We start from the raw sequence: 25699 nt of genomic DNA, 5'->3' as shown, positions 1-25699 counted from the left end.
ATAGGAGGTTACTAGGCTAATGGCCCTAGAGCCTTTTTCAGTCTAGCAGTTCATGCCCCAGATTTCCCAGTTATCTATGCCCATGGGATAGAATGGCTTTGGTATATGCGTGTGAATTAGGGCATCTACAAACAAACAAAAAAAAAACAGAAGTGGTTTAAAAAAATGTAATACTCTGCAAGTAGACTACACTGATAAATCAAGTTTGCTTATGCTTCCTCAAAATTTTGGATATATACTGGCATGAAGTGTTGCATACCTGTTTTATGCACCCACAGATATCAGACTGATTTATTTCCTTTAAACTTCTTTCAGTGTCACAAGAAATTAAGTAAATGTATATTTTCCATACCATCTGATATCAATCCTTTCCTGTACTCCAGCAAATTTCCCTTGTTTTTGTTATTACATCTTTCTTTGTACTTTTTTCACTTCTGAATTGTTACCCCTTCCTCTCTTGTATATCTCTGTTGAGCGTTAGTCTCTCCAGCAAGACAGAGAGGAGATGCAATATCCTGATACAGCACCACAATAACACTAGGGAGTGGCTTTTCCTCCTTTGTCTTACTCTTAACCCCCATCCCCCAAGCACGGTATGCAGTAACTTCTCTGTCCTTCCGTCACATCCTATCACATGCACATCCTCCATTGCAGATGATATGCCTGTTATAGAACCCCCTGCTGCAGTAGAGATCATAACTAGGCAGGAAACGCACATTCCCTTTGGAATGGACTGGATTCCTAACACCTCTGTCCAGCTAGATCTTCCAGTGTCTGTGCTTGCTCCTGGCTGACAATCAAGGCCCCATCCCTCTTCTGTTGTAGTTGCATAATTCTCTGCCAATCGGCAGATCTTCTCCTGGCCAGCAGAAGCATTCATTTCATATACTCTGACTGTAATTAACTCAGGCAGCCATCAGGGATTGTTCGCCTTTTTGCTTAGCTCTAACCCCATTGTGCTTCCAAGAAACATGCTATGGATTCTGCATGCAGTAGTCATCCGAGAGGGTTGCTGCTCACTTTTGCAAGTGATGTATCTCTCAAGACTGCCCCATCCCCACCTAGAAGTCAGCACTTCCATGTCATCCCTGGTATCCTCCAAACACTCTACCTTGGGGACTGTACACCCCAGACATTTGCCCATCCTCTCCCCAGGGGAGAGAGAAGATGGCGGCACTGCTTCACTCCTTCTTCCTCCTGCCCAACTCTAACAGGTGTTCCAGCTGGTACTAGAACTCTGGTTGTCTGGATTTGTAACCAAGACTTTATCTGGTGCAGCAGTGCTGTCCCTTCTTTTACCATTTTTCACCTGCCCATCCATTTCATTATTATCTTTATGTCTTCCCCTCACCTTTATGTATCGTATGTGTTATTTATATATATATATATATATATATATATATATATATATATATATATATATATATATTTTTTTTTTTCCCCCAGTGGTCTTTTCCTTTTTAACCCTTTTTAATTTGTATAGCAAAGGGATACTTAATGTAGATGAGATGTGTTACTAAACAGTACATGCAGTATATCTTATCCTTATAGCATCTAATATTCCTATTTCTGTAGATTCCACATATTTAATGTTATCATACTATATTACTCTTACTTGTATCTGCACACTTAATACACAGAATAATTTATCCTGTACAGGAATTACTGACCTTTCTTACTCACCAAATAAAATACTCTGAATAGGAATGTTCTAATCTCCTCTGTGTAACACATAGTTTAAAACTTCACCCCCTCCACTTCAGACGTAAAATACAATTACCTCAAGACCTCTACCATTGTGCAGATGTTATTTTATTAAGATTTAATGCATTCAAGTCCATTACACTATTTTTAATGTACAATTATCGTCTTACATTGTGGTGGGACTGGGAGTGACATTAGAACCTACAAACACCATCAGATGGTTTATTTAATAGGACTATCCTAAAATAATAAAGTCAGGAGCTCTAGGGACTTTTTGTTGCAGGACAGAGTGCCCCTCAGGAAAAAGTTCCCAGAGGGTACCCAGAATTAGCTCCCAATCAGTGGGCAGAGGCATTAAAGCAAGTCCAAATTCTCATAGCCCAAGCGGCAGTAGAACCTGTCCCCTCAGATCAAGCAGGCAAAGGCTTTTATTCCAGGCTTTTCCTTGTTCCCACAAAGGAGGGCAGTTGGTGTCACATCCTGGATCTGTCCATGCTGAATACATCTCTGGTGGTCCCCAAATTCAAAATGCTAACACTGCAGCAGCTACTGCCTAAGCTGACAAAAAATGCCTGGTTTAGTGACTCTGGACCTAAAAGATACATACCCCCATATCCCCATAAGGAAGTCCTCCAAGAAATTCCAGCATTTCAGAACAGGTCCACAGCACTTTCAGTTCCCTGCTTTTCCCTTTAGCTTGTCTACTGCTCCCAGGGTTTTCACCAAATGTTTGGCCCCGGCCATAGCATTTTGCAGACAGAAAAATATAAAGATTTATCCTTACCTGGATGACTGCCTCATCCAGGCAGAGAGCAAAGAAAAGCTACTCCAGGATCTACACTTCATCAAAACCCTGCTAACATCCGTGGGACTCACCATCAACGAGAAGAAATCAAAGCAGACTCCCTCCAGGAGGATCATTTTTCAGGGAGCTCTACTGAACACAGCATCCCAAATGACCTTCCTTCCCCCAGAAAAGCAGAGCTCCTTGCCTCTCTGCTTTACCCAGCTGGTATCCAAAAGTCACCTCACAGCAAGGAAGTTCCTGCAAGCCTTGGTATACATGGCTTCTTGCATCCTTCTGATTCCTCTGGCCAGGCTACACATGAGGAAACTTCTGTGGTATCTAAGGAACCTTTGGTGCCAACACTTACAGCCTCTAGAGACCTCTCTCCCTCTGATCCCCTGTATAAGGGCTGAGTTGCTCTGGTAGGCAGGGGCCTGTGCCAGGAACCAGGGTCTCCCCTTCATACACTGCCCCACTGGGCAGACCATCACCACCAACACTTTAGACATGGCTTGGGGCACCCACCAAGCAGGCAGGTGCACCCAAGTTCTTTGGGATGCCCAACACCTTCACTTGCTTATCAACCAGAAGGAAATGAGTGCAGTGCAAAAGGCTCTGTCATCCTTCCAGCCCCATCTCAGGCCAGGAGTTCCCCTTATCAAAACAGACAACACCACAGTAATATGGTACATCAACAAACAGGGAGGGACACACTCTTACCCTCTGTGCAGGTTAGCCACGAACCTCTGGCTGACTGCCTCCTCCATTGGATTGCACTAAATAGCCCAATACCTACCAGGGATCAGCAACACCCTGGCAGACCACTTAAGCAGACATTTAATGGAACCCCACAAATGGCAGCTCCACAAAAAGATCTTTGTGCAAGTCACTCAAGTGTGGGGAAATCTAGAGGTGGATCTCTTTGCTTCACACCTCAGCCATCAGCTAAAGAAATTTTGCACCAGGGAATATCACTACGTGGCATAGAAGGTGGATGCCCTGACCTTCCCTTGGAACTCCCTCTTTTTGTTTATGCGGCAACTTCCCCAGACCCAAAACCTCTTGACTCAAGCGGGGGGGGGGATGCTGCACCCAGATTTGCAGACTCTCAAGCTATCAGCGTGGCTGGTACTCCCAAGGTAAAGGAAGGGCTCCTGCTAAGCAAGCAGGTCCCAGACATAGAGGCCAGAAGGCCTAGCACCAGAAGATCTTATGCAGGGAAATGGAAAAGATTCTGCTCTTGGTGCCAGTCCAAAGGGGCCATTTCCTCACAACCTTCTGTTCCCTCTCATCCTGGACTATCTAGTGGAATTACTTAATAGTGACCTCTCCTTCTCTTCTTTTAAAATCCACGCCTCAGCCATTTCAGCCCAGTTTAATACAGACCAGCCCCTGTTCTCTCATCCTTTGATTATGCAACCTCAGACATCCCAGAAGGCCTCCCACGCCAGCCTGGGATCTTAATTATGTCCTGGAAAAACTAACCTTACCACCCTTCGAACCTGCTGCTTATCATTTTGTGAAATCACTCCCCTTCCACTATTTAAATTTATTGGCCATTCTACTGTATTCAATAGTACCAGAATACAAAAGTGACCACCCCCATTCAATCTAGCCTGCTGTTTTAAAAATAGTCACTCTCCGCTAAAACTTAACTTTTTAGACAGGTAAAACTTTGTTACTTACTTTCACATCTAACTCCTCAAGTGCACACTGCAGTGTTTATGATAAACCATTTTTTCACCTTACCTTTAAGCATCCCTATGACTAGCACTTGCTTGAAAACCTGCTGGAAAGCACTAGAAAGTGTTAAACTGATAGAAGCACTCAAGTCTCCTTGTTAATAAGGAGAAATTAATCATAGGCACTAAACAGCCTATAATTGCAAAGTACCTTGCTAAGGTAAGGGAAAACAGCTCTTGTACTTCACACAAAAAAAAAAAAAAAAAAAAAACACCAAACAAGGCATGTCCAAGGGTCAGCTTCCAGTGATTTCTCTTGTCCACCTGGTGAATCTGGGCATACTGGGGCAATGCAGCAATTGCCTCATGTACACAGACAACCCTCTCCTCCTACCACCCAACACTACAACGTGCGAGAGATGCACTTACATAGCCAAACTGGAAGCAAAGCTCTCCACCCAAGATTGTGCTAGACAGTCAAGAGGAGAAGGTTAACACCCACACTACACCTCAAGCAACACATAGCCCTTCTAGATCCACACCACCAACACCCGCACATAGCAACACTAAAGCCACATATGGGAGTACGGATGGCTGTGGTATTGATAGTTTGAGCACTACCTGTATGAGACCAGGTAGCTATAGGTGGTATACGAATGAGAAGAACATAGGTGTCCCAGTGGTTGCATACACAACACTGTGATGCAGACATGCTGTTGTATAATGCCCTCATATGTCCTCATTATGCAGATCTTTCTCAGAACAAAAATCTTGAAGTCCTTCTTGACAGCTATTTAACTACATACTTCTCTGAGCACCATGCTGACACCCAGTGTTGATAGCCCTTCAAGGCTTTCCTGTGTGGAGGGAGGGGGGTCCAACCTTGGGCATGGATTACAGTGGATACATTACCACCATATTAGTTGGCCACGGCTGTTGGGAGGTTAATGCAGTGAAGATCAGCAGGGAAAGTGGAGGAAAAAATCTCTCAGTCAATCACTTCTTTAAATCTGTTGCCTCCTTTAAACAAAGTTGGAGCTGAGACACTTTGTGTGGAAATGGTTAGTGGAGTTCCTCTGTTTTCAGTACCGATAGTTCAGTTGATGGCCCCATGCTCAGTAGAACTTAAGCAGAGTGATGTTTCAAAAAAAGACTAAATATTTTAACACCACACAATGTGCAGACATGCATTTAGCTGGTATAAAGGAGCATGACAGATTTATTGGAAAAGTGATGACTGTTCCTTTTTTTTTTTTTTTTAATTCCTAAAGGTATAATGACTTGACAAGATTATAGATGCTGTAGATGTTCATGGGCAAAATGTGTTAATTCTGACTGTTTTTTTTTCTAGGTTTCATTCATTTTTACTTTACCTTGGACAGCCTTCTCACTCCATTAGAGATATAAAAGTTACTGAATTCTGCAAAATCGTCAGTGAATTTGCACTAGAGTTTCGTACCAACAGGGAGCGGGTAATGCAGCAGAAACAGAAGCGAGCTGCTTATAGAGAGAGGAACAAGACACGAGGAAAAATGATTACCGAGGTAAACATTTTCATTATATTCTATCAGTAGCTTCCAAATGTTTTCATTGTTAATGGATGTATTTAAACAATTCAATTTAGAAATTATCAGCACATGTTTTTGTGGACTTCACTTGTCATGTGTTACATGAGAATTTCATTGTTTTGTTTTATTTTTTTTGTTATCTGAACTTTGTTTCTGGACCAAATAATGCATAGCATAAGCTAAGATTTTATTTAAGAAAAGATTTCTTAATTGAAACCTCAGTGGTTCCTGGAATCTAAACCTTTTTTTTTTTTTTTTATCAGTAGCACTTGAGTAACACATTTTAAAAAATTGAAATTCAGACCCTTCTTTGAATGATCACAGTACTGGTGATATTTCTATGAACAGGATATTTGCTCCTTTGCCATTGCTTACGTTGGCTGTTTTTAACCCCGTTAAAAGATTAACACCCGCCTAATGTTCTGAATTTTAGCATTAGAGAAGGATCTTTTGCCATACATTTGACAATTTTTCCCTAGATACCACTAAAGATTTATTCCTGACATGCATTTAAACAGTGCCTTATGCATTTACTTTTTTATCAGAAACTCCACTTTACATAAAACTGAGAAGGATACTGCTTGACTCTCAGATTATCAAACTCCTGGAATATAGATTTACACTTTCCAACATCTCTGTGGCCAGCCTGGTTGAAATGGGCATCCTGAGGGAATGTAGCAATTGTCTCTTGTTTACTTACAACCACAAATTACATAAACAGTGTGAGAGATGAACTTCTGAAATGTTATTGGAGGGAAAGCTTTCTCACAAAGCCAAAACAAATAACACACAGGTTTAGTACCACACAAAACAATACTAAATAAAAGAACATTCACAGCTCAGACCAAACTCTTAGAAATACATATGCAAAACGCCTTAAAAGTATTCTACCTAAACTGTAAAGGTCTCCTAAATGTAACCAAAGAAGCAAGTACCCTCAGCAACCTCTCAACCACACATCACAGACAGTGCCCACCGTGAAACATACATTTAGGAGTCACACTAACTCAACTGAAAAGCCAGTAAGGTAAATTTCCACAAAATCCAATATTCTACTTATAGCTGACTCCATTGTGAGACGCACAGCTGCACCACTCACCAGGCTGTGTAAAGGGAGGGTCATGATCAGTTGCCCATCAGTTCGCCACATCATACCAGCACTCAAATTCTTGTACCACATGTGCATATATAACTCGGTCATGGTACACATGGGTGTAAATGACTTGGGATGTACCTTCCTGGGTTATGTGAAGAGACTTAATGGAGATCTTGGAGTATACGTTTGAGGCTGTTGTATGAACCTAGCCTTGAGTGTCTTTCACCCATCACCAAGAGTTAGGCTGCAATACAAAAGCAAAGAGTATCCATTTCGGGAAATGGCTTAGCTTCTGGTGTCTATCTATAGATATATATATATATATATATATATATATATAATGTGTGTGTGTGTATGTATGTATATATATATATATATATATATATATATATATATATATATATATATATATAGTGTGTGTGTTTGCGTATGTATATATATATATATATATATATATATATATGTGTGTGTGTATATATATATATATATATATATGTGTGTGTGTGTGTGTGTGTGTGTATGTATATATATATATATATATATATATATATATCTATATATGGATTCACTTCAGAAGCTCGAATTTACAAAATCTCGAACTGCAAATAACCGAAACCAAAACATTGAGTTTCGTAAACTCGAACTTCTGAAATGAAACCAAAAAAAAAAAACAAACTTTCCCACACCCCCCCTACTTAAATATACCAACTCCAAGATCGCGCTACAGTGGGGAAATGGGAAATCTCCCATCTTGCGCTGTATGCGGAAGCGCAAAACGGGAGATTTCTCATTTCCTGTCAACACCGCAAAAAAAATAAAACATTACGTACACACAGAGCATACAAGAATCCTTGCCTCTGTGTGCACGCAATGCATTAAGGTAAGTAAGCTTTTATTTTTAAACACTACACATATTCGATTTACTGAAATCTCGATCATATGGTCTCGACCATATGAAATTCGAGATTTCAGTAATTCGATTATGTGAAGTGTTCCTATATAGGTATATATATATATATATATATATATATCAGCCTGAAAAGAGTTGGTAGACATTCCCAACTATTTTAGTAGAGACGGCCTGCACCTAACCCCTCCCCCAAGGTTTTCGTGTATTGGCTAAATCCTTGTCCACCACCATAGTGCCTTTTTAGGTGATGTCAGGCTTCTAAAAATTCCAATATAACAAAACAGAATCCGGATAACACTAAGGAATTGTTGTTCAGTGCTAGGAGCCTTAAGAAAAAACTGCACACCTTCCTAATTAGTATGGAGTCCCTATGTATTAAATCAAACATCATTCTCCAGGAAACCTCAACTACCCTTATATAAAATGGGGGAGACATCCCCACACATAATGCCCAGGGATTTCTGGATTTCTTCAATACAAACTTCCATAAACCCAGTTAGTCCATACCCCAACTAGTGGCGATAAAATTCTGTATTTGGTCCTTACTAATATGGGGCATCTTTGCTTCCCACCAGTAGTAACTTCCTACCTGGTCACATCAGACCACAAGTAAATCATATTCACTACAAGACTGAAGCAAGAAGCGTCGTCCAGTGCCTCAGCATTGAGAGTTTATGCAAAGGATAATCTATTAAAACTTAGAGATGACCTGGCTAAATTCAAAAGCCCTTTCTATGTTGATGACCCCACAACTTATGTGAAATCATTCACTGCTAAATTCGATGCACATGTAAATAGTCACATGTACACATCTGTTCCCTCAGATCTAAATACAATGCCAAATTCAAAAATAAACAGCTGTGGTGGAACTCAAATACAAATAGGTTCTGTAGTAAAATAAAGTTCACAGCAGTCAAAATTAAATCTTATTCTCAAGATGGCAAAAACACTTTTGATATACTAAACAAAGAATTATGAATCTTGACCAAATCATCCAGCTCCAGATATGATGTAAAAATAGCTACCCAGGTGAAGGATAACCACAAAGCTTTCTTTAATTATGTTAAAAATGTAAGAAACAATGCCCAGCACTGTGCTGAGTTAATAGTAAATCAGATAGCCTGCCCAGAGGACATAGCCAATCTACCAGCAGACAAATTTAGTTCAAATTTCACCCCTTTTCCATCCAGTATTCTTAGATCAGATATCCACACCTAGATCCTCCTCCCCCCAAAATCTCGCAAGAACAAATTTTCATTGTGCTGTCTATGGTCAAGAACACTACATCTGTGGGGACAGTTAACATACTAAGCTGCCTAATAGTCTGAAAAATGACTTGTCTAATCCCCGACAGAAGCTGTTCGATGTCAGCATTAAAACAGGCTTCATGCCAGATGAGTGGAAGATAGCAACTGATGTTTCCTTGCAAAATGATGGGGCTTCAACTGACCATAAGCCTATCCAGTCTGGTCTGTGAGGCTATGGAAGGTTCATTATGGAATTAATAAATTAAGATATAGTTAACCTGCAGACACTTGACCCAAACCAGTTCAAATTCATCAAGGACAGCTCTTGCTTACTCAACCTGGTTGACTTCCTCGAAAAAGTTGCTTAAGCAGTGAATGAGGGCAAAACAGTACATACTGCATATCTTGACTTCGCAAAGGCATTAACCACCCTCCTACACTCGGGTGTCATAGATGGTCTTCCAGCTAAATGTCAGTTGTTATGTAACTCACTGTTTAGAAAATGTACTCACAAATAGTGGAGGTTAGGTTGGCAGTTCTACCTCCTCCAAAAGACCCGTTCTACCAGTGTACCCCAGGGTTCACTCCTAAGGCCACTCTTCTTTGGAATATACTTCTTAGATGTCAAAGCTAATGTTAATAGTTTGTGACTGACCACCATTGCAAATGACTGCCAGAGGACAGCAAGATCCTACCAGAGGGCCTGCCTTGAACCAATAGCAGATGTCAAAATGATGAACTAAAACAAAATGCAAAGAAGTGTATAATCACATCCTTTGGCAAACAACAACTCTCCTTGTAACCATCACATTGATAATATACCTCTGAAAATTGATCGTGTAGTTAGAGATTTGGGAACCCGTGTTGACACTGAACTGTCATATGATTACCATTTGTCCACTGTTGTAAGGAACTCATTTTTCATTGCACCACTTGTATGTAAAGGTATTGCATCCAGATCCAGGGATGTAATTGTTCCACTGTGCTCAGCTCTGATGGCTTTTGTCCCTTTTGGGCATGTACCTGTCCAAACACTTGTCACATTTGGAATAACCGCATTTTTTTTTTTTTACTTAAAAAAAAAAAAAAAAAAAAAAAAATCAGGACCCCAAATCATATGGATTATGCATACCATCTCCAAACCTTGCCCCTCTTCTCAGTGTCATACAGAGTACTGAGAGGTGATCTTTGGCTTATGTATAGAGCTTCAACAGATCCTTTTCTGTCAGACCTTTTACACATTTCACAAGTTCAATAATATCACAAATAGCTGCTCAAGGGATCTCAGTGTCTTTTGCAAAATAAATAGAACATGTTGGAGGGATTTTTATGGATCCATCTTTCATTCCACGCCGCTGTTCCTCATGAATAGGCAAAACTGCTGTTTATCCCAACGTAATCTTGTTCAGTCAATCTCTAGGTTATTTGTATGCAAAATATTAGGGCCAAAGGCTGTCATTGGAATGTAAGGCTTGGCTTCTTAAGATCCTCCCAGATCAATAGCCAGGTAAATACCTATGAACCTATATGAGGTCATGTAATGCTTATAAGATAATGTGCTGTGCAAGTCTCATATGAAATGCATATACAGTAACATGTTTTGCATGAGTTTAGCTGCAGTTTATTCAGCAGTACAGTACACATCAGCTCTAATGAACAGCACACATTTGTCCTCATTTGGGCCTCATACAGTAGTGTAGTAAACCACTCCACAAAAGGCCATTTTTAATTGGTAAAGTAGTATTCTTGTAATTCAGTGTAGTGAGCTCAAGTGAAACTTGCACAGTAATTGAACTTAACCTGATAAAATGTGCACTAGTTGAACAAGAGACAGTACAGTGGCTATGAAGTCAGGTAAAGCACATACATTAGAGCACTCCAAATTAACTCCTGAGAAGCAGTACACTACATTGTACAAGATGTTGGTCTACTGAGATTTGTACAGTACCATTAGAGAGCTTCAAATGAGTGATTTTAGGGTTTGCATATGAGCTCTCATATAGTACCATATCACATGAGTTCAGTCAGGGACCAATAATGTCATATACATGAGCTTCTACAAGTATAGATTTTGACACCAGAAAAGGACCACTTGCCCCACCTAGACTGTCAGTCACTTCCCCTATCTGCTTGATAACCTAGATGTCCTACTTAACTAGCAGTTTATTTCATTATTTTCATAGGTTCATAAGTTTTCTAAACTTAAGGCCAAAGGAGGCCATTGAGAAACTCAGCTACATTATCTCATGTTTTAATTATCCAGCCCATTAAAAGATTTACCTTATGTTTATCCGATGTATTAATGAATTATATTAGTGTATTGAATGCACTATTTCTTCAGGTGGCTTGTTTCAGTTACACTTCACTTTTCTTGTGTGTTAATACTTGTTTTATGTCTCTACTGAGCTGATTGTACTGGCTTTACTGGTGCAGTGAGTCTACAAAAGCTTTAATTCTGGGGACAATGAGTGATAGTCCATCTCCTTTCTGTTAGATGGAGGGGAAGGTCAGAGACATCATAATGTTTTTTTTTTGTTTTTTTTTGCCCCAGCTAGTGCTAGGGCTGATACTGAACGTGGATTGTTTCATTTCCTTTACCAGCTGGTTAAAGTAAGGTCTCCACCTGCAAAAGGGTGGCTGCAGTCTAGGAGACAGTTTAAGCTTACTGGCAGGTTGAGTAGGAGTGGTCCAGTTACTGGACTGATGGTCAAAGCACAGTTTGGGGATGGGCTTGTGGGGCTGCAACTCTTGTAGTTAGTGTAAAGTAAACAGAAAAATTGGGGGAAGTGTGTGCAAAAAAAAAAATTCAAAGAAAAAAAAAACAGATATAAAGTATATTTTTTGTTGGTATGTTTTTCTCTTTTTGAAAGGAGGTAGCCATGTAGACTGTATTGGTATGTTTGGTGGTGCTCAAATTTTTTTCTTCACATCCCTCCTCATGCCTTTTTTTTCAGAGAATTAACAAGTTCTTGTAGTCTCCTACCATGTGTTCCAGTACAGATCATGCACCATTTTTTTTTATTTTGTTAACTTCTGTCTTGTCTGTGTTATGGTCTCCACAACTATGAACAAGAGTCCAAATAAGGTCTTACTTATAAAGGTGTAGGGACATCAGCAAGTACATGTTATGTACTCTGTGGTGTACGTGTAATTATCAGGGAGTAGCAAAAGTAGCATAAAAAATTGTGGATGCTGCCTATCTATTTCGAAAGCTGTGTCTGTTCTGGCTGCTACAGTTGCCAGAGAGAAAGTGTTCACATGTGGCGGCATTGCCACACCCAGATCCCATAAGTAACAGCTTTATTCCAAACAGTAAGCAATTCCAAATGGTAATGGTGTTGCAGTTTCCCTTTCATATCTCTTTTGTTCTGAACATTTTGGGGGTGGAGATTGAGTGACTAACTTGAGTATATGACCAATCTAAACTACTTTCATGGGATTCAGGTTGGGGGTGGCAGCAGTCAGTAGTGCATACCAATCTTGTGAAAATGAGTTCAGTTACTCACTATACACTGTGAGGATATTGTTATGCATGCTAATTTTTTAGCTGGCTGGAGCAGTCTGGTAGGCTTTGAGTTGAGGTAAAGTTGATTTTACTGCCTTGACATTCACCTTTGCAAGTTTGTTAATCCTAGATATTCCCTTGTGCTTCTTTTCTTTTTGGTTGTTGTCTGAGATTAAACTTGGATTAAGTTAGAACTACTGTCTCAATCTGTGACTTCTCTGCCCCTTCAGTTCCAGTCTCTTTCAGAGAGTATGGAACAGAAATCAAGATCCATGAGGTTCTCTCCTTTTCTGCAGAGTACTTGTTAGTGTACATTAAAACTGAACTCCAGTTAAGCAGTTTCCCTAGGACTGGCAGGTCATACAATCATAGACAAGAAACCGGTACAAATGATCTGTCTTTCTGGCAGATTCCTTCTGGTTGTCTTTCTTCTGTTGTTCAAAGACCAGTAAATAATATACAGCTATATTGACTGTGAGTAAGGAAGGTTTTATTCAAGTACATTGTGTCATTATTGTGTAACTCTTTTGTTCAGCATCTAATGGCATGTATTGATTGATTTATATCATAAAATCATATCACACACGCGAGCACACACACACACACACACACACACACACACACACACACACACACACAGTTGATCTTTTTAAAACACACATTTTAAATATTTTAATGTATACTAACAAGGAAATTGACCAATTGTGACACTACTTCTGAAGTTTGTGATGCATGCTATTCAGAGTACACAGTGATAATTTTCAAGTACAGAATTTTTTTGTTGTAATGACTTCTGTGAGATGTAAAGTGCTGAAGCTGACAATAAGACAAGTAATGGATGTGTGAAGCAGTGACTAACCGGAAGCATGACAGCTAAATGAATGAAATACACACGTAGATCAAGTGTAAAATCCTTTAATGAGGTTGTGGTCAGAGTCTGCATTTTTGCCATGGAGTGCAGTAACCTAAGCACTGACTAGTGGAAGGACCTGTGTCTACGAGGGTAAAGGAGTACTTGTGGGGGTGTACATAAAGATGCATTTGGAAAAAACTTTCATGCTGATATTTTCTGTGACTTAAACAGTTTTGACAAATTTGTTTTTGATTACTCTCAATTCTTTCAGAGCACAATGTGAGGATGAAACTGCTTGATAAGCTGATAGTTTTGTAGTTTCTGCTCAAAAAGTATTTTGGTAGAAATACTTTCAGTGAAATAAGTTTTGTTCAAGTCAGGAAATCATAGTTAAACAACCCATACTAGATCCTTTCATTAGATTTTTTAACCTTCCAATACTGCGCACTTATATTTCAGTTGGGATTTTGGTGATATCATAGGTGCATCATTAAGATTTAAAATGACAGGCACCTACCAGCAGACACCTTAAAAACCATGTGTGGACTTTGAAAAGCAACATCTTTTGTCTCCTCATTTAAGTGCTACACTTAGATCAGTTGCAAAACAGATGTCAGGGTTAGCTTTAATGTTGCATATATAACTGAAGCTAGATTATTTTGAGTTCTGGTTTGAAAATAGCCAGCCTTCTCTTTTCTTCAGTATCTTTCCAATAAAAGCAATACCCCATCAACTGTAATGATCTAGTGGCATGCAGTCTTGAATATTCTACATTTTTAAAAAATGTATTAACTAAGTTATACCCATTAGGGACAAATACCTTTTTAAGGGGTGAGGTAAAAACACTGTCTAATTAACTGTCATGTTCAGTGTTGCACAATATGCAAGTTGAGACCGAGGGATTCAGACTCAGAACTGTAGTCTGAAGTCCAGTTGTAGCTCATAGATGTAACCCTTTGTGCTTTACTGCCAGTAATCTCCCATTACTATATTTACTATACATTTATTTATTCTTTCTTTCATACATTTAAAAGAAGTATACTAATAGTTCCTAGTAATCCAAGTCAGCAATTGAGAATGCCTTTACAAGGTACAAGATAAAACATGAAACCACTCAGAGCTGGAATTACAAATTAATATTTTGAATATTACATGTTTTCCAAATCACTGGGTACTACTTCAAAGGTTATTTGGGGTTTACCGTTTTTAAGTTTCAATAAATGTGTATCTAATTTTGCATTGCAATTTTTTATTTACTAAGGCAATGGTTGGGTTACCAATAAGTAACTTGTTTCCCCTTTGTTTCCTTAGACTGAAAAGTTCAGCAGTGCTGCTAATACTACGAGTCCAACACAGACGACTCCAGCAATGATTCGCTCCCCAAGCTCACAGAAGGCAGATGAAGAACATCAGAACCTGAAAAACATGCTGATTTCCACAGCAGAAGCACCAACAACACGAAGAAGCAGAGGAGGTCGAAGTAAGGATAATACAGATTCTGTTCAGTTATTAAGTAAGAACACACTTGCCTCTCTTTCAGTTAAAATATAAAGTTGTATTTGCAAAGTTTTCCTCATTTGCAGAAATATTAATTATAACACATGACAACAGACTGCCCATTAATATAGATAAAATATGTCATTGATATGCGTGCATCTTGAGTGTTAGGAAGTGTTCAGATTGTGATTAGCCTTAGCAGTTGCCATGTGGTGGTTCACCTTTAATGTTGTCATAAAATACCAACAAATTTTATTTTTTGCAAAGCATGATGGGAGGTATACTGGAGCAGCAGGTAACATAGTCACCTCACAGCAAAATGTTTTACAGTTTGATTTTTGGCTGGGATTCCTTCTGTGTGGAGGCTTTGTCATCTCTGTGTTTGCATGGATTGTCTACAGTTTGTTCCTGCATTCCAAAGACATATTGAACACTCTAAGTTGGACATAAATATATACGTGCATGTATGTGTGAGTGATGTGGAAGAACGAATGTGGCAGAGCTAGCTTCCTAGTGGTGTGAACATTGGCTCTAAGTGATTGTCACTGTTGATGTGACACCCTGACCCCATGTACATAATGGGAAAAAGGAGATGGATGCCAGTAGTAGGTAAGTAAATTAACCCTGACAAGTAAGCATTTTTCAGCAAGGTGGCTCAAAAGTAAACAGTTGTTTATAAGGCAGGCAAGCCAAAAATCCAGGGTCAGTAAATGCAGACAAGTGTTTCAGTTATGAGTGTACTGAGTCATTAGCTGGAACTTGTGCACACCTTCTGTCGCCCTGTGGGCACTCTGTAGATTTACTATGGCTCATACTGACTGCACTGTGAGTTGACTAAAGCCCAGACTATGGCCTGTGGATAGGCTGTGGCCCAAGATGACCTCTTTTTTGTCTAAAATGTAGGTCATGGTAAACCTTGTTGAAACAATTACATATCATAGTGAAAAGATAGCAGCTATGGAAACCCTTCCCAGTGGATAGACTGCTCATGGAGGTTTTTGGTAATATTCCTTTTTATCCCACGTCCCTTATAAACTCTCTGAAAAGGTTGTAGTTCCCTCAACAGATATATGTTGCATCCAGTGGTGACTGCAGCAGATGGCAGCACTCTGTGAACAGGGACATTGATTGTCTTTCATAATGAAGGCAGAATGTTATACGTGGTTATCTACATCAAATGAAATTCGTACATTAATCAATTCCATGTGACACCTAATTAAAATGATATCATTACCTTATTGAAGTTAATCATTTAGGCAGGCTGTTCAGTGTTAGGCCTCATCCCAAGATGCTGTGATCAAGCTTGTCATTGTGCTGATTTCTGAAAATTTTTGCTGAGATTAAATTATTTTTACAAACCTGAAGCTGTCTGTTACCACATAGCAACAGTTGCCACAACTTACAAATGTTGAGATCACCACTGCATTGCAGAAGATCAGCAGGACCTGTGAAGGTACACAGTTGACATAAGATCATCATATACATTGCACACTCACATAGTTTTAACAGAGCCTACATGTCCTAGTATTGCAGTGTATGACAGCATGATCCAGCATTTAAAATGAGAACTTCTAATTCATCCCAGCTAACTGTTGTAGAGTTTTGGTGCAGCGGTTAGCGTTGTCGCCTTACAGCAAGACATTCTCCAGTTCGATTCTCAGCTGGAGCACCTTCTGTGCGGAGTCTGCATGTCCTCCTTGTGGTTGTGTGAACTTTAAAGACATGCAGGTAGGTGCGTGCGTGGGTGCGTATGCCTTCTTTGAAGGTTGGGTGCTGGGCTGGCAACTCGACACTGTAAAAATCCACTGCCAATCATTAGCAGACCGGTGATCCGCTGTGGCGACCCCAACCAGGAAAAGCTAAAAGACACAACATTGTATTCCACTGACCAAAAATACTGAGTGGCCACAAGCCAGTCCATATTCCTTTTTAAATTTGGTGGCTCTTGAGTTGACTTACCCTTACTATAAATGTGTCTTTGGAAGCTCAACCCTGTCTCCTCTAATCTGGTTATACTGGTGAGAACTAGAAGAACAAACTGGGAAGTACATCCCTTTCAGCTGTTAAAGCTTCACATGTCCTGTCTTTCATATCTTCCTACCTGCTCGGTGCAAAGTATGATACTCAGAAGTATTAACCCCCCCTTTTTCCTCTTACATTTAAAATCTGCAATATCTGGTTCAGTACTACCAACTACTTGTGAGCTTCCTGTATGTGTTGTGTATAATATATAAATAAAAACAGAACAACTAAGCTGTAAAATGTGAAAACAATAACAAAAAATGGTTAAAATAGCTAAAACAAAGATAAATGCTATATTGTTATGTTGTGTATAATATTATGATTACATACACATTCTACTCATCGAAACACCTAAGCACTGGACAAGGTGGAAGGTCAGGCCTGATAGTTACACCTCTGTTGCCAGCCTTGTAGCAGTAGGTATACTAAAACATACACAGATAATGAACTTACCCTTAGCACTAAAAATTCTATTTGAAAAAGATGTAAGTACCTAATTATTCCAAGGGCTGCCCTGTCACCTAAAAACTTGCCCTTTGTGCTTCATACACCTTCAGTAATCACCCAAAATGTCTTACACTGAGGCTGTAAAATAATAACTCCCAAAGCTTCCTAAAAATACTTTTAAGTTGCAGTAAAAATCAGGCCAGTCATTCACCTCATGCACACCAACCATAAGAGTTACCCTGTGTAAAAGTACTCCAAATCTGACATTTTGAACCACAGTGACAATAGAAGTGTATTAGTGATAGAGGACTGCAGTCAGCCATACTAACCCACTAGACTTTTCTAGATAAGGAAAGGGTTACAGCAAGTTGTCTTTCAGGTGCTAGGGTCTCTGATCTTACAAGGAGCCTATGGTCCTAACTGTTTGACAGATATGGCTGCAACATGGTAGTGGCAAATGTGGGAGTGAATGACTTGAGATATAAAACCCAGAAGGACATCAGAAAGGCATGTCAGAATTTTCTATGCATGTTGCAAATCCGGATAAGATAGTAGACCTGACTGAATTCCTTCCTTCACATTAAATGAGGCTTAGCTAAAAAGAAAAGATGATTAGCTTCAATAATTGCTTAAATAGCTGGTGTCAGCCCAGGGAGATCCAGTATGTATCGGCATAGGAAGAGATGCTTTGACAGTCCAGCTTGCTTTGCTGATGATGGACTGCACCTCTCATTCCAAGACTTTTGCATACTGGCTAAAGCCTTTACTGCCCCCAGTGATTTTTTAGGCAGAAGCCAGTTGGGGGACATTCCAACATATCTAACATTTGCTGGTTCTCCTCAATGTCAAAAATCTAATCAATAAATTTCCTGATCTTCATGCATTCCTACATTTGGAAAACATTCACATATGCATAGTTATGGAGGCTTGGTTTAAATTTAAGTGTGCACTGAGGCTTGGTTGTAATTTAAGTGAGCACTGAGGCTTGGTTTAAGTTTGTGAGCACTCTAGTTTTTGTGCTTTTGATGCCTTCAGACCCAATAGCAAGTGTTACGGAGTGTTCGTTTTTTGTCAAAGAACACAATACTTCAGGCAGAAAATCCAAAGGACCCACTAACTGAACTCATTGAAGTACTGATCACTGTAGATTTATTTATTTATTTATTTCACATTTGTTGGCTGGGCTAGTCTAGCTGGATACATGTCCATTTTCAGTAGAGGCCCAGGGAGATAAGCTCCAAGCATTAGTAAATTACAAAAAAGATTACAATAGCTAAAAAAATGACTAAATTCAAATACAAAGAAATTAAAAAAGATTTAAGAGAATCAAAAATTGTTTCTGTGAATAATAGCTCGCAGGCTGTGCAAGGTTTAAAATATAATTGAGTACAAGGACATTCAGTATTCTGAAAATAATGATTAGTAGGTCTGAGAAAGAGAGAGAGCAGAAGAAGGCAAGAATCACAAGGGCTAGAATAAGGTTAGATTCTATTGATTAAAGCTGTAGAGGGGACAAAGGTTGGTAGGAAGGGGTATAGAAAAAAGAGCATTAAAGGGGAAAAGGTTTGAGTTTAGTCTGGTTTAGAACAGGGACAAAGCCAATGAAATTTCAGATGTTCTTTGAGATGTTTCTTGAAGAGTGGTGTGGATGAGAGAGACGTGAGTGTACTAGGAAGATTGTTCCAGATTTTACCCACAATGTTAGTAAAAAGTGAGTCCCCAGCTTTATTGTTTGATTTAATATTGGAGATTAATAGCTTATTTGCTGAGCAAAGTGTTGCAAGATTTCTATATGGGGAGATCAGGTTGGAGAGGATTGGGGTATTGTTTGGGTGATGAAGAATATTATGTGAGATCAGCAGTTGCTTATACAGTAGATGGTTTTGTAGTTCTGACCATCCAAGTTGTTTAAGGTTGTGACAGTGGTGGGTTCTGAAAGGGGCGGCAGTGACAAATCTAGCTATGTTATTATAGCTAGTTTCAAGCTTGCTTAGATTGTGTTTTGATAGATTGATGTATATGGCGGAAGCATAGAATAGCGTAGAAGTTAGGTGAGTTTGGGCAATGGAGGTTTTAGCTAGTGGTGTGAGGAAGGGTTTGATTCTATATAGAGAGCCTAGTTTTTTATTGACAGTCTGTATAGTATTGTTGATATGTTCATCGAAGCTGAGGTTATTATCTAAGGTTATACCCAGTAGGCGTGTAGTAGTGTCAGGGGAAATAGTAGTTCCATTGTTAGAGATAATTGGGAAGTGGAACTCTGGTGACTTTTGAGTGTGGGCAAAAAGTAATAATTTTGTTTTTTAGGGTTAAGGAGGAGGTAGTGATGGGTGAACCAATTTTCAATGGTGTTAAAAACTGCTTGAGTAAGGGTCTGAAGAGAGATAGATGACTTAGCAGTACAGATTAAGGTAGAATCATCAGCGTATTGTATGCATGTGGCTTGAGGAACAGCAGTATTTAGATCATTAATAAAGATGGAAAATAGAAGAGGGCCAAGGATAGAGCCTTGAGGGACTCCAATGTTTACAGGGAGGGGTGTGGAGAGATTATTGTCCCAGAGCACTGCTTATTGTCTATTTTTTAGATAGGATGTAAACCAGAGTATTGCTTGTGGGTCAAGAGATTGGGCTTTTAGGACATTGATTAGTAAGTCATGGTTAACCATATCAAAGGCTTTTGATAGGTCAATGAATAGTGCAGAAGATAGAGAGTTATTATTTCGATTCTTGTTAATGCAGTCAGTAAAATATAGAAGGGCGGTAGTTGTACTATGAAAGGGCCTAAAGCCGTGCTGACAGTTGGCAAGTAAGTTATTGTGGAGCAGATGTTGGAGTAGTTGATGGTGAATACATTTTTCCATTATTTTGGCTAGTGGAGAGAGTAATGCAATTGGTCGGAAGTTGGAGATATCAGTGGATTTGCCTCCTTTATGTAAGGGGATTATATGGGAGACTTTCCATATGGATGGGATGTTACCTTCTATGATTGTTCGGTTTATAAGGATGGATATGGGATATGCTATGACTTTGGAAGCTATTTGAAGGTATTCTGCTGGTAGGTGGTCGGCAGAAGGGGTGCAAGGTTTGAGTTTTTGAAGAAGTTTGCAGATAAAGGATGTTGGCACAGGTTGTATATGGAAGGGAGGCACTGAACTGTCTGTGTTTTGTAAAGTTCTGGGGGAAATGGGAGATATTGTGTTTGCAAGAGTTTGTATAGTTTCTGTGAAGTAATTATTAAAGGCATCTGCTATTTGCAAAGGGTTATTATGGGGAACTGAAGATGGGGCTGGAGTTTTGGTATGTCCTGGATGGAGAAGTTTATTAATGCCTGACCAAAACTTTTTAGGGTTATTTGGGTGTGATTGTTGAAGGTGGAGATAGTAGTTTTTCTTGTCTAAGATAATGTCATTTTTGGTTGCATTTCTTAGCTGTTTAAAATATAGGTGGTCAGCAGAGCTCTTAGTGGCTCTCCATCTGGCCCATATTTTGTTCCGTAGGAGTATTTTGTCCTTTGTTTGTTTTGTGAGCCATGGGGCTGTTTTAGTCCTAACTTGGGAAGAGCGAAGGGGGGCATGGAGATCTAGGATTTGTAGGAACTTGGTATTAAAGTAAGAAACTGCTTCATCTAGATAGAGTTGTTTCAGAGGTGACCAGTTACAGGCCTTTAGTTCGTTCTGAAAGCTCTCTGCTTTAAAGTGTTTTTTGGAACGATAGGTTATAAATGTGTTATTAATAGGTGTATGAGCCTTTTGTTTTGTTATATAGGCAAGTACATGGTCACTAAGGTCATCTGGAAGTGTTCCTGAAGTATAGGTTTCAGGATGACTATAAGTATCCAGTCAAGAGTAGCTTCTTTATTACTAGGTTTGTGGATTCTTGTGGGGGTGTTTATTATTTGAGTGAAGCCATAAAGATTTATGTGGGAGTTAGGATTAGGAGAGTTACAGGTAGTACAGTCAATGTTAAAATCACCTAGTACAATAGTTTCTTGAGGTAGTTGGGTGGAAAGGCTACTGAGAATCTTTTCAAGAGTGTTAATATTATTTCCTGGAAGGTTGTAGGTGCAGATTATATAAACAGATTTAGATTTATTAAGTTGGAGTTTAATGGTAAGGAGATATGATTAATAATCAGCTAATAGCATGTTATAGAACACTTTCTTTGTACCTGGATGGTGCATATAAGATTCCTCAGTGTTCTAAATTATCCCAGTGTTACACAAAAAACTTCATAATTTTGAGTGCCTTTGACTACCCTTCAGTAAACTGACTCCTATACCTCCAATGTCTAAAATTCATTGACTTAAACAAAAATAGGCTCTGAAGAGTAGTTCAAAAAACAGTAGAGGGCACAAGCATTGTTGACATGACTTGATTCTTATACGTGTAGTGGTCTCTTACACTAATCATCTGGTATCTCATTCTCTACTGAAGTCTGATCACAAAATTGTGACCTTTCATTTAAACTCCTCAAACCCCTTAAAGCAAACCCACTGAGTTTGACATGCCAACCTCCACCTCCTGTATGGTGAAATATTAAAACTGACGTATTACTGTACCTCCCCTGATTTTAATACAGCAACAAGCTTCACCGAGAAATTCTACACTCATTTAGAAAATGCATAGAGCTTAGCAGCCCCTAAAGCAACCCCGTGGTCTACCACTATAAATAGTCCATACAACCCTGAAATTATTTGGTAGATCCAAAACCCTTATTCCCAAAGATAATGTCAAAAGCTTTACAAAAAAAATTGAAGAACTCTATCAGGTCCAGTAATGGAGCCCATGAACTTAAGAGTGGCTCTGAAGCCTAAGATAATTATGACTCCATCTTTAATTATTTTAGAAAATTAAAAGGCAACAACCTATATTGCTCTGAACTTAATCTTAGTAACTCCTCCTATTCTGGCCCTATAGACATTGAGTGTCCTTATAAACAAATTTAGTGACAGTTTTACTCCCAACACTTGACTTCTATCCAAAGCACTAAAATACCTGAATTTCCTACCCCCCCCCAATTATCTCTAAACATCATAACCATGTTCAAAGATACTTTATCCATGGGACCTAACAATATACCCTTGCAGACACACTCCCCAAATTCTTTAACCTAACTATAGCTGCATTTTTTTCACAAAAGGGCTAGCCAACCAATGGAGTGAACACTGGCTCTAGATGATGGTCACTGTTGATGTAACATCCCAACGCCATGTGCAAAAAATGGAAAAAAAAGTTTTATGGATGGATGGGTAGATACTGGTTTTGTCCCTGGTGAGTGGCTTGCTTCACTACTGCTGCCCCTCCATAAGAGTGACTGAACAGCTGACCTAGGCAATTACAGACCTGGCTTGCTTCACTACTGCTGCCCCTCCATAAGAGTGACTGAACAGCTGACCTAGGCAATTACAGACCTATCAGCCTTACAGGTCACATCTGCAAAGACACTGACTTTCAAGAATGTTAGACCTGAATCAGAGTAAACTGGCTTTGTGAAGGACAGATCCAATCTACCGAATCTTGTGAACTTCTTCAAAAGAGTTATGGAGCCGTAGACAGCGGTCATATAGCCCACACTGCATATCTTGATCTGACCAAGTCATTCAGTACACTGGCATCATACAGAAGGTAAATGCTTTAAAAATTGACCTATTTCTGATAAGATGGATAGCAAACTGACTGAAAGGCAGAAACCTACACAGTGCGAATTGTAGGTGGCTCATCCCAAAGTATGAAAGTGATCAGAAGTGTCCCTTCGTCTTCGGTGATAGAACCTCCCCTTTTTCACATTTATTTCTCAGGTCTCAAAGCAGAAAACAAATACCCCTAATTAACAAAGTTTATAGACAACTGCAGACTGGGGATTTTTAAGTCACCCTCTCACACCCAAACCCTCCAGAATGAACTTTCATTAATAAACTCTATGTAGTAAAAAAAAAAAAAAAAGCTGAATGCCAAAAAGGTTAGTATCATCACTTTTGGTACACAACTCCTCCCCTCAGTATATCGTTTAGAAAAAGTACCACTACAAAATGAAAACATAGTTGGGGACCTAGGAACTTGGGATGATAACTCCACGTCTTTTGACCAACAGTTGTCAAGAAATCCTTCTACTTAGCAAAGCAGAGTGCCAGACGAATGTCATCAAGGTCTAAAGAAGTCATCACTCTCTTACACTCAGCATTAATCAGACTAGTTATTGAGTACAGTGACCTGTTTGGTATGTATCTCACTAAACCTATGAAACAATTAGAAAGACCCCAAAGATTCTAACCCAAAAAGATCACAGGCCTAAAGTCCATGAGTTACGAGAGAGGCTGGAAGCTCTGTCTCTTTTTCAGTGTCTTACAGACTTTTGACAGGACATCTGTCTCTCACATACTGTATCTTTAGAGACCCAGTTGCCCTGCATCTCTTCAAGTCCAATACTAGAGAAAGGGAACTAAGCCTTCAGCAACAGATAAATAAAACACTGTGAAGAAACGCCGTGAAGAGGGAGTTTTGTAACCCAGCATTTCCCAAACCTCTGTACAAAAGTTCCCCTGCATGTTAAGCAGTGTGGCTTTGTCTTCCTTTAAACATACCATAATGAGTGGATGAGTAGCCACAGATTTACTCTGAGATTGACTGGTATGTCCCTCCTGTAGAAAAGAGGCACTGCATGAAGTGAGGGTACTGGCAAGGCATGAGTGGTCATAATGGGTGGGGAATTGGAAATTTACTCCTTGACTTGCACATATTCCCCCACTGGACAAAGGTAGCTTGTAAATGCTATGCACCTAAGCCCAATTAGATGAGCCTGCTTAATTTATCCTTTCATTTACAAATAGGAAAACATAGCTAGACTTCCAAAGGCTTCCTAGAGCCATTAGCCTAGTAATCAACTATGAACCTATAAAATTCATTGGCCTTGCAATGTCTGTGTAATCTATGAAAAGGAAATAAAATAGGCATGGGAATGGAATCTTTGGACACTCTCATCTGTTTGGAATGTGCCCTTCTAGGTCTGAAATGTGTAATCTTAGGTGGGTTTTAGTCACTGGTCAAATCCTATTTGCTCACAATGAGCATTTGTAGTAGTGGAGGGACATACTGTAGCATTCTTTCATTCATATGTCCCTGTGCTGATGATAGAAAATTCTTTACACCCAAAGCTGTCAACCTCTCACCACCCAAATCAGTGGCAATAGCTGAAAATCTGGGTCACTTTTGAACTATGGATAATGCTGACGTAGAAAGTTCACAGAAAAGAAGGCATTTCCCACTTGCATTTCAGAAGTAAAGGAAGTCTGTAGCTATAATGAGTGTTGACAGACAGAAGATGTCATCTCTTGATCTGCACTGCTGCCACCACTTTGTATGTGATACTATGAGCTTTAAATGCATGCCACTAGCACAAAAAAGCAAATTAATGGTGATTGATTTTAAGAGCTTAAGACAAGACTTGCACTGCTGACCCAGTTCAGAGCCTCCCACTACCACACCCAAATATGCTTTACAGTTTACAGTTACACATCAGAATTATTATTATTAGTTCCCCATGAATTCACCCACCTCAGACAGATTCCAGTGCCTTCCAGTACAGTCTTACCAAGGGCAATAGCAACTTGACCATCATTATTTAGCACACAAACAATTATACAGTATTTTCCAGAAATAGTTAATAACTCGCTAGTTCCTGCCTGTTCCTTGTTTTTATGGTAATGCAGTAATGCTGCCAGCTAGGCACACCAGCATACCAAAATGCATTTATTCTTACTCTTAAAATAAATCAACCATTAAATGTTTGTAGGATAGTAGCCTGATAAGTAACATTCTGGAAACTATAAACCAAGATTTATTAGTATAGCACTCCAGTGTACTTTCCATCACCGGAATAAAAATAATAAAATCACCAGTCACAATCATTTAAAACTGAATTAAAAAAATAATTTTACTCAAAATAAATTGCATTCCGTAAAATGAAATCTGCAAGCAGCTTTAAACTTGCACAAGGAAAATGAATACAAAATTACATGTACTTAAACAGATAGGTCCACATAAGCTGTTGGAATTTCTATCTACCTCTGACTTTCAAGACCTAAAGTTAGTTGCATAATGTCCATGGGCTAAATAGAATGTTGTTTGAGCTCTGTCCAGAAATACAGCCCACCTTTGCATTCCAAAAGTAACCAATCTCTCTCTAGACAGTTGCTTTCTATTTGTATTTGATTGTAAGACACTGTTTCCTGTTTGGTTTAAAATGTGAATGGTGCATTTCCCAATTCCATAATCTATTAACTGTGGGGAGGAGAAATTGCATATGTATAAAGTTCAGTGAGATGGCGTCAAAGTAAAGTAATTCATTTTTGAGATGCAGACACTTCACTTCTATGCACACTTG

General features: G+C 39.3%; 1 protein-coding gene across 8 annotated transcripts in view; it reads left to right on the top strand.

Annotated features, from left to right (window-relative positions):
- The window catches only part of FHOD1 (formin homology 2 domain containing 1), a 1546190-nt gene that overhangs the window by 1467403 nt on the left and 53088 nt on the right, over positions 1-25699 (top strand). For 6 of the 8 annotated variants that reach the window (XM_044081394.1, XM_044081392.1, XM_044081391.1 and 3 more), the window contains 2 exons: positions 5525-5717; positions 14664-14865. In XM_044081394.1, coding sequence (XP_043937329.1) covers positions 5525-5717; positions 14664-14865 — 395 coding nt within the window. The remainder of the gene's footprint in view (positions 1-5524; positions 5718-14663; positions 14866-25699) is intronic. The other 2 variants (XM_044081395.1, XM_044081389.1) reach the window with 1 other exon arrangement.

Source organism: Protopterus annectens, chromosome 8.part0, assembly GCF_019279795.1.
Source record: "Protopterus annectens isolate FY-2018-M chromosome 8.part0, PAN1.0, whole genome shotgun sequence".
Taxonomy (NCBI): Eukaryota; Metazoa; Chordata; order Ceratodontiformes; family Protopteridae; genus Protopterus; species Protopterus annectens.
This window is presented reverse-complemented; position numbering and strand designations above follow the sequence as displayed.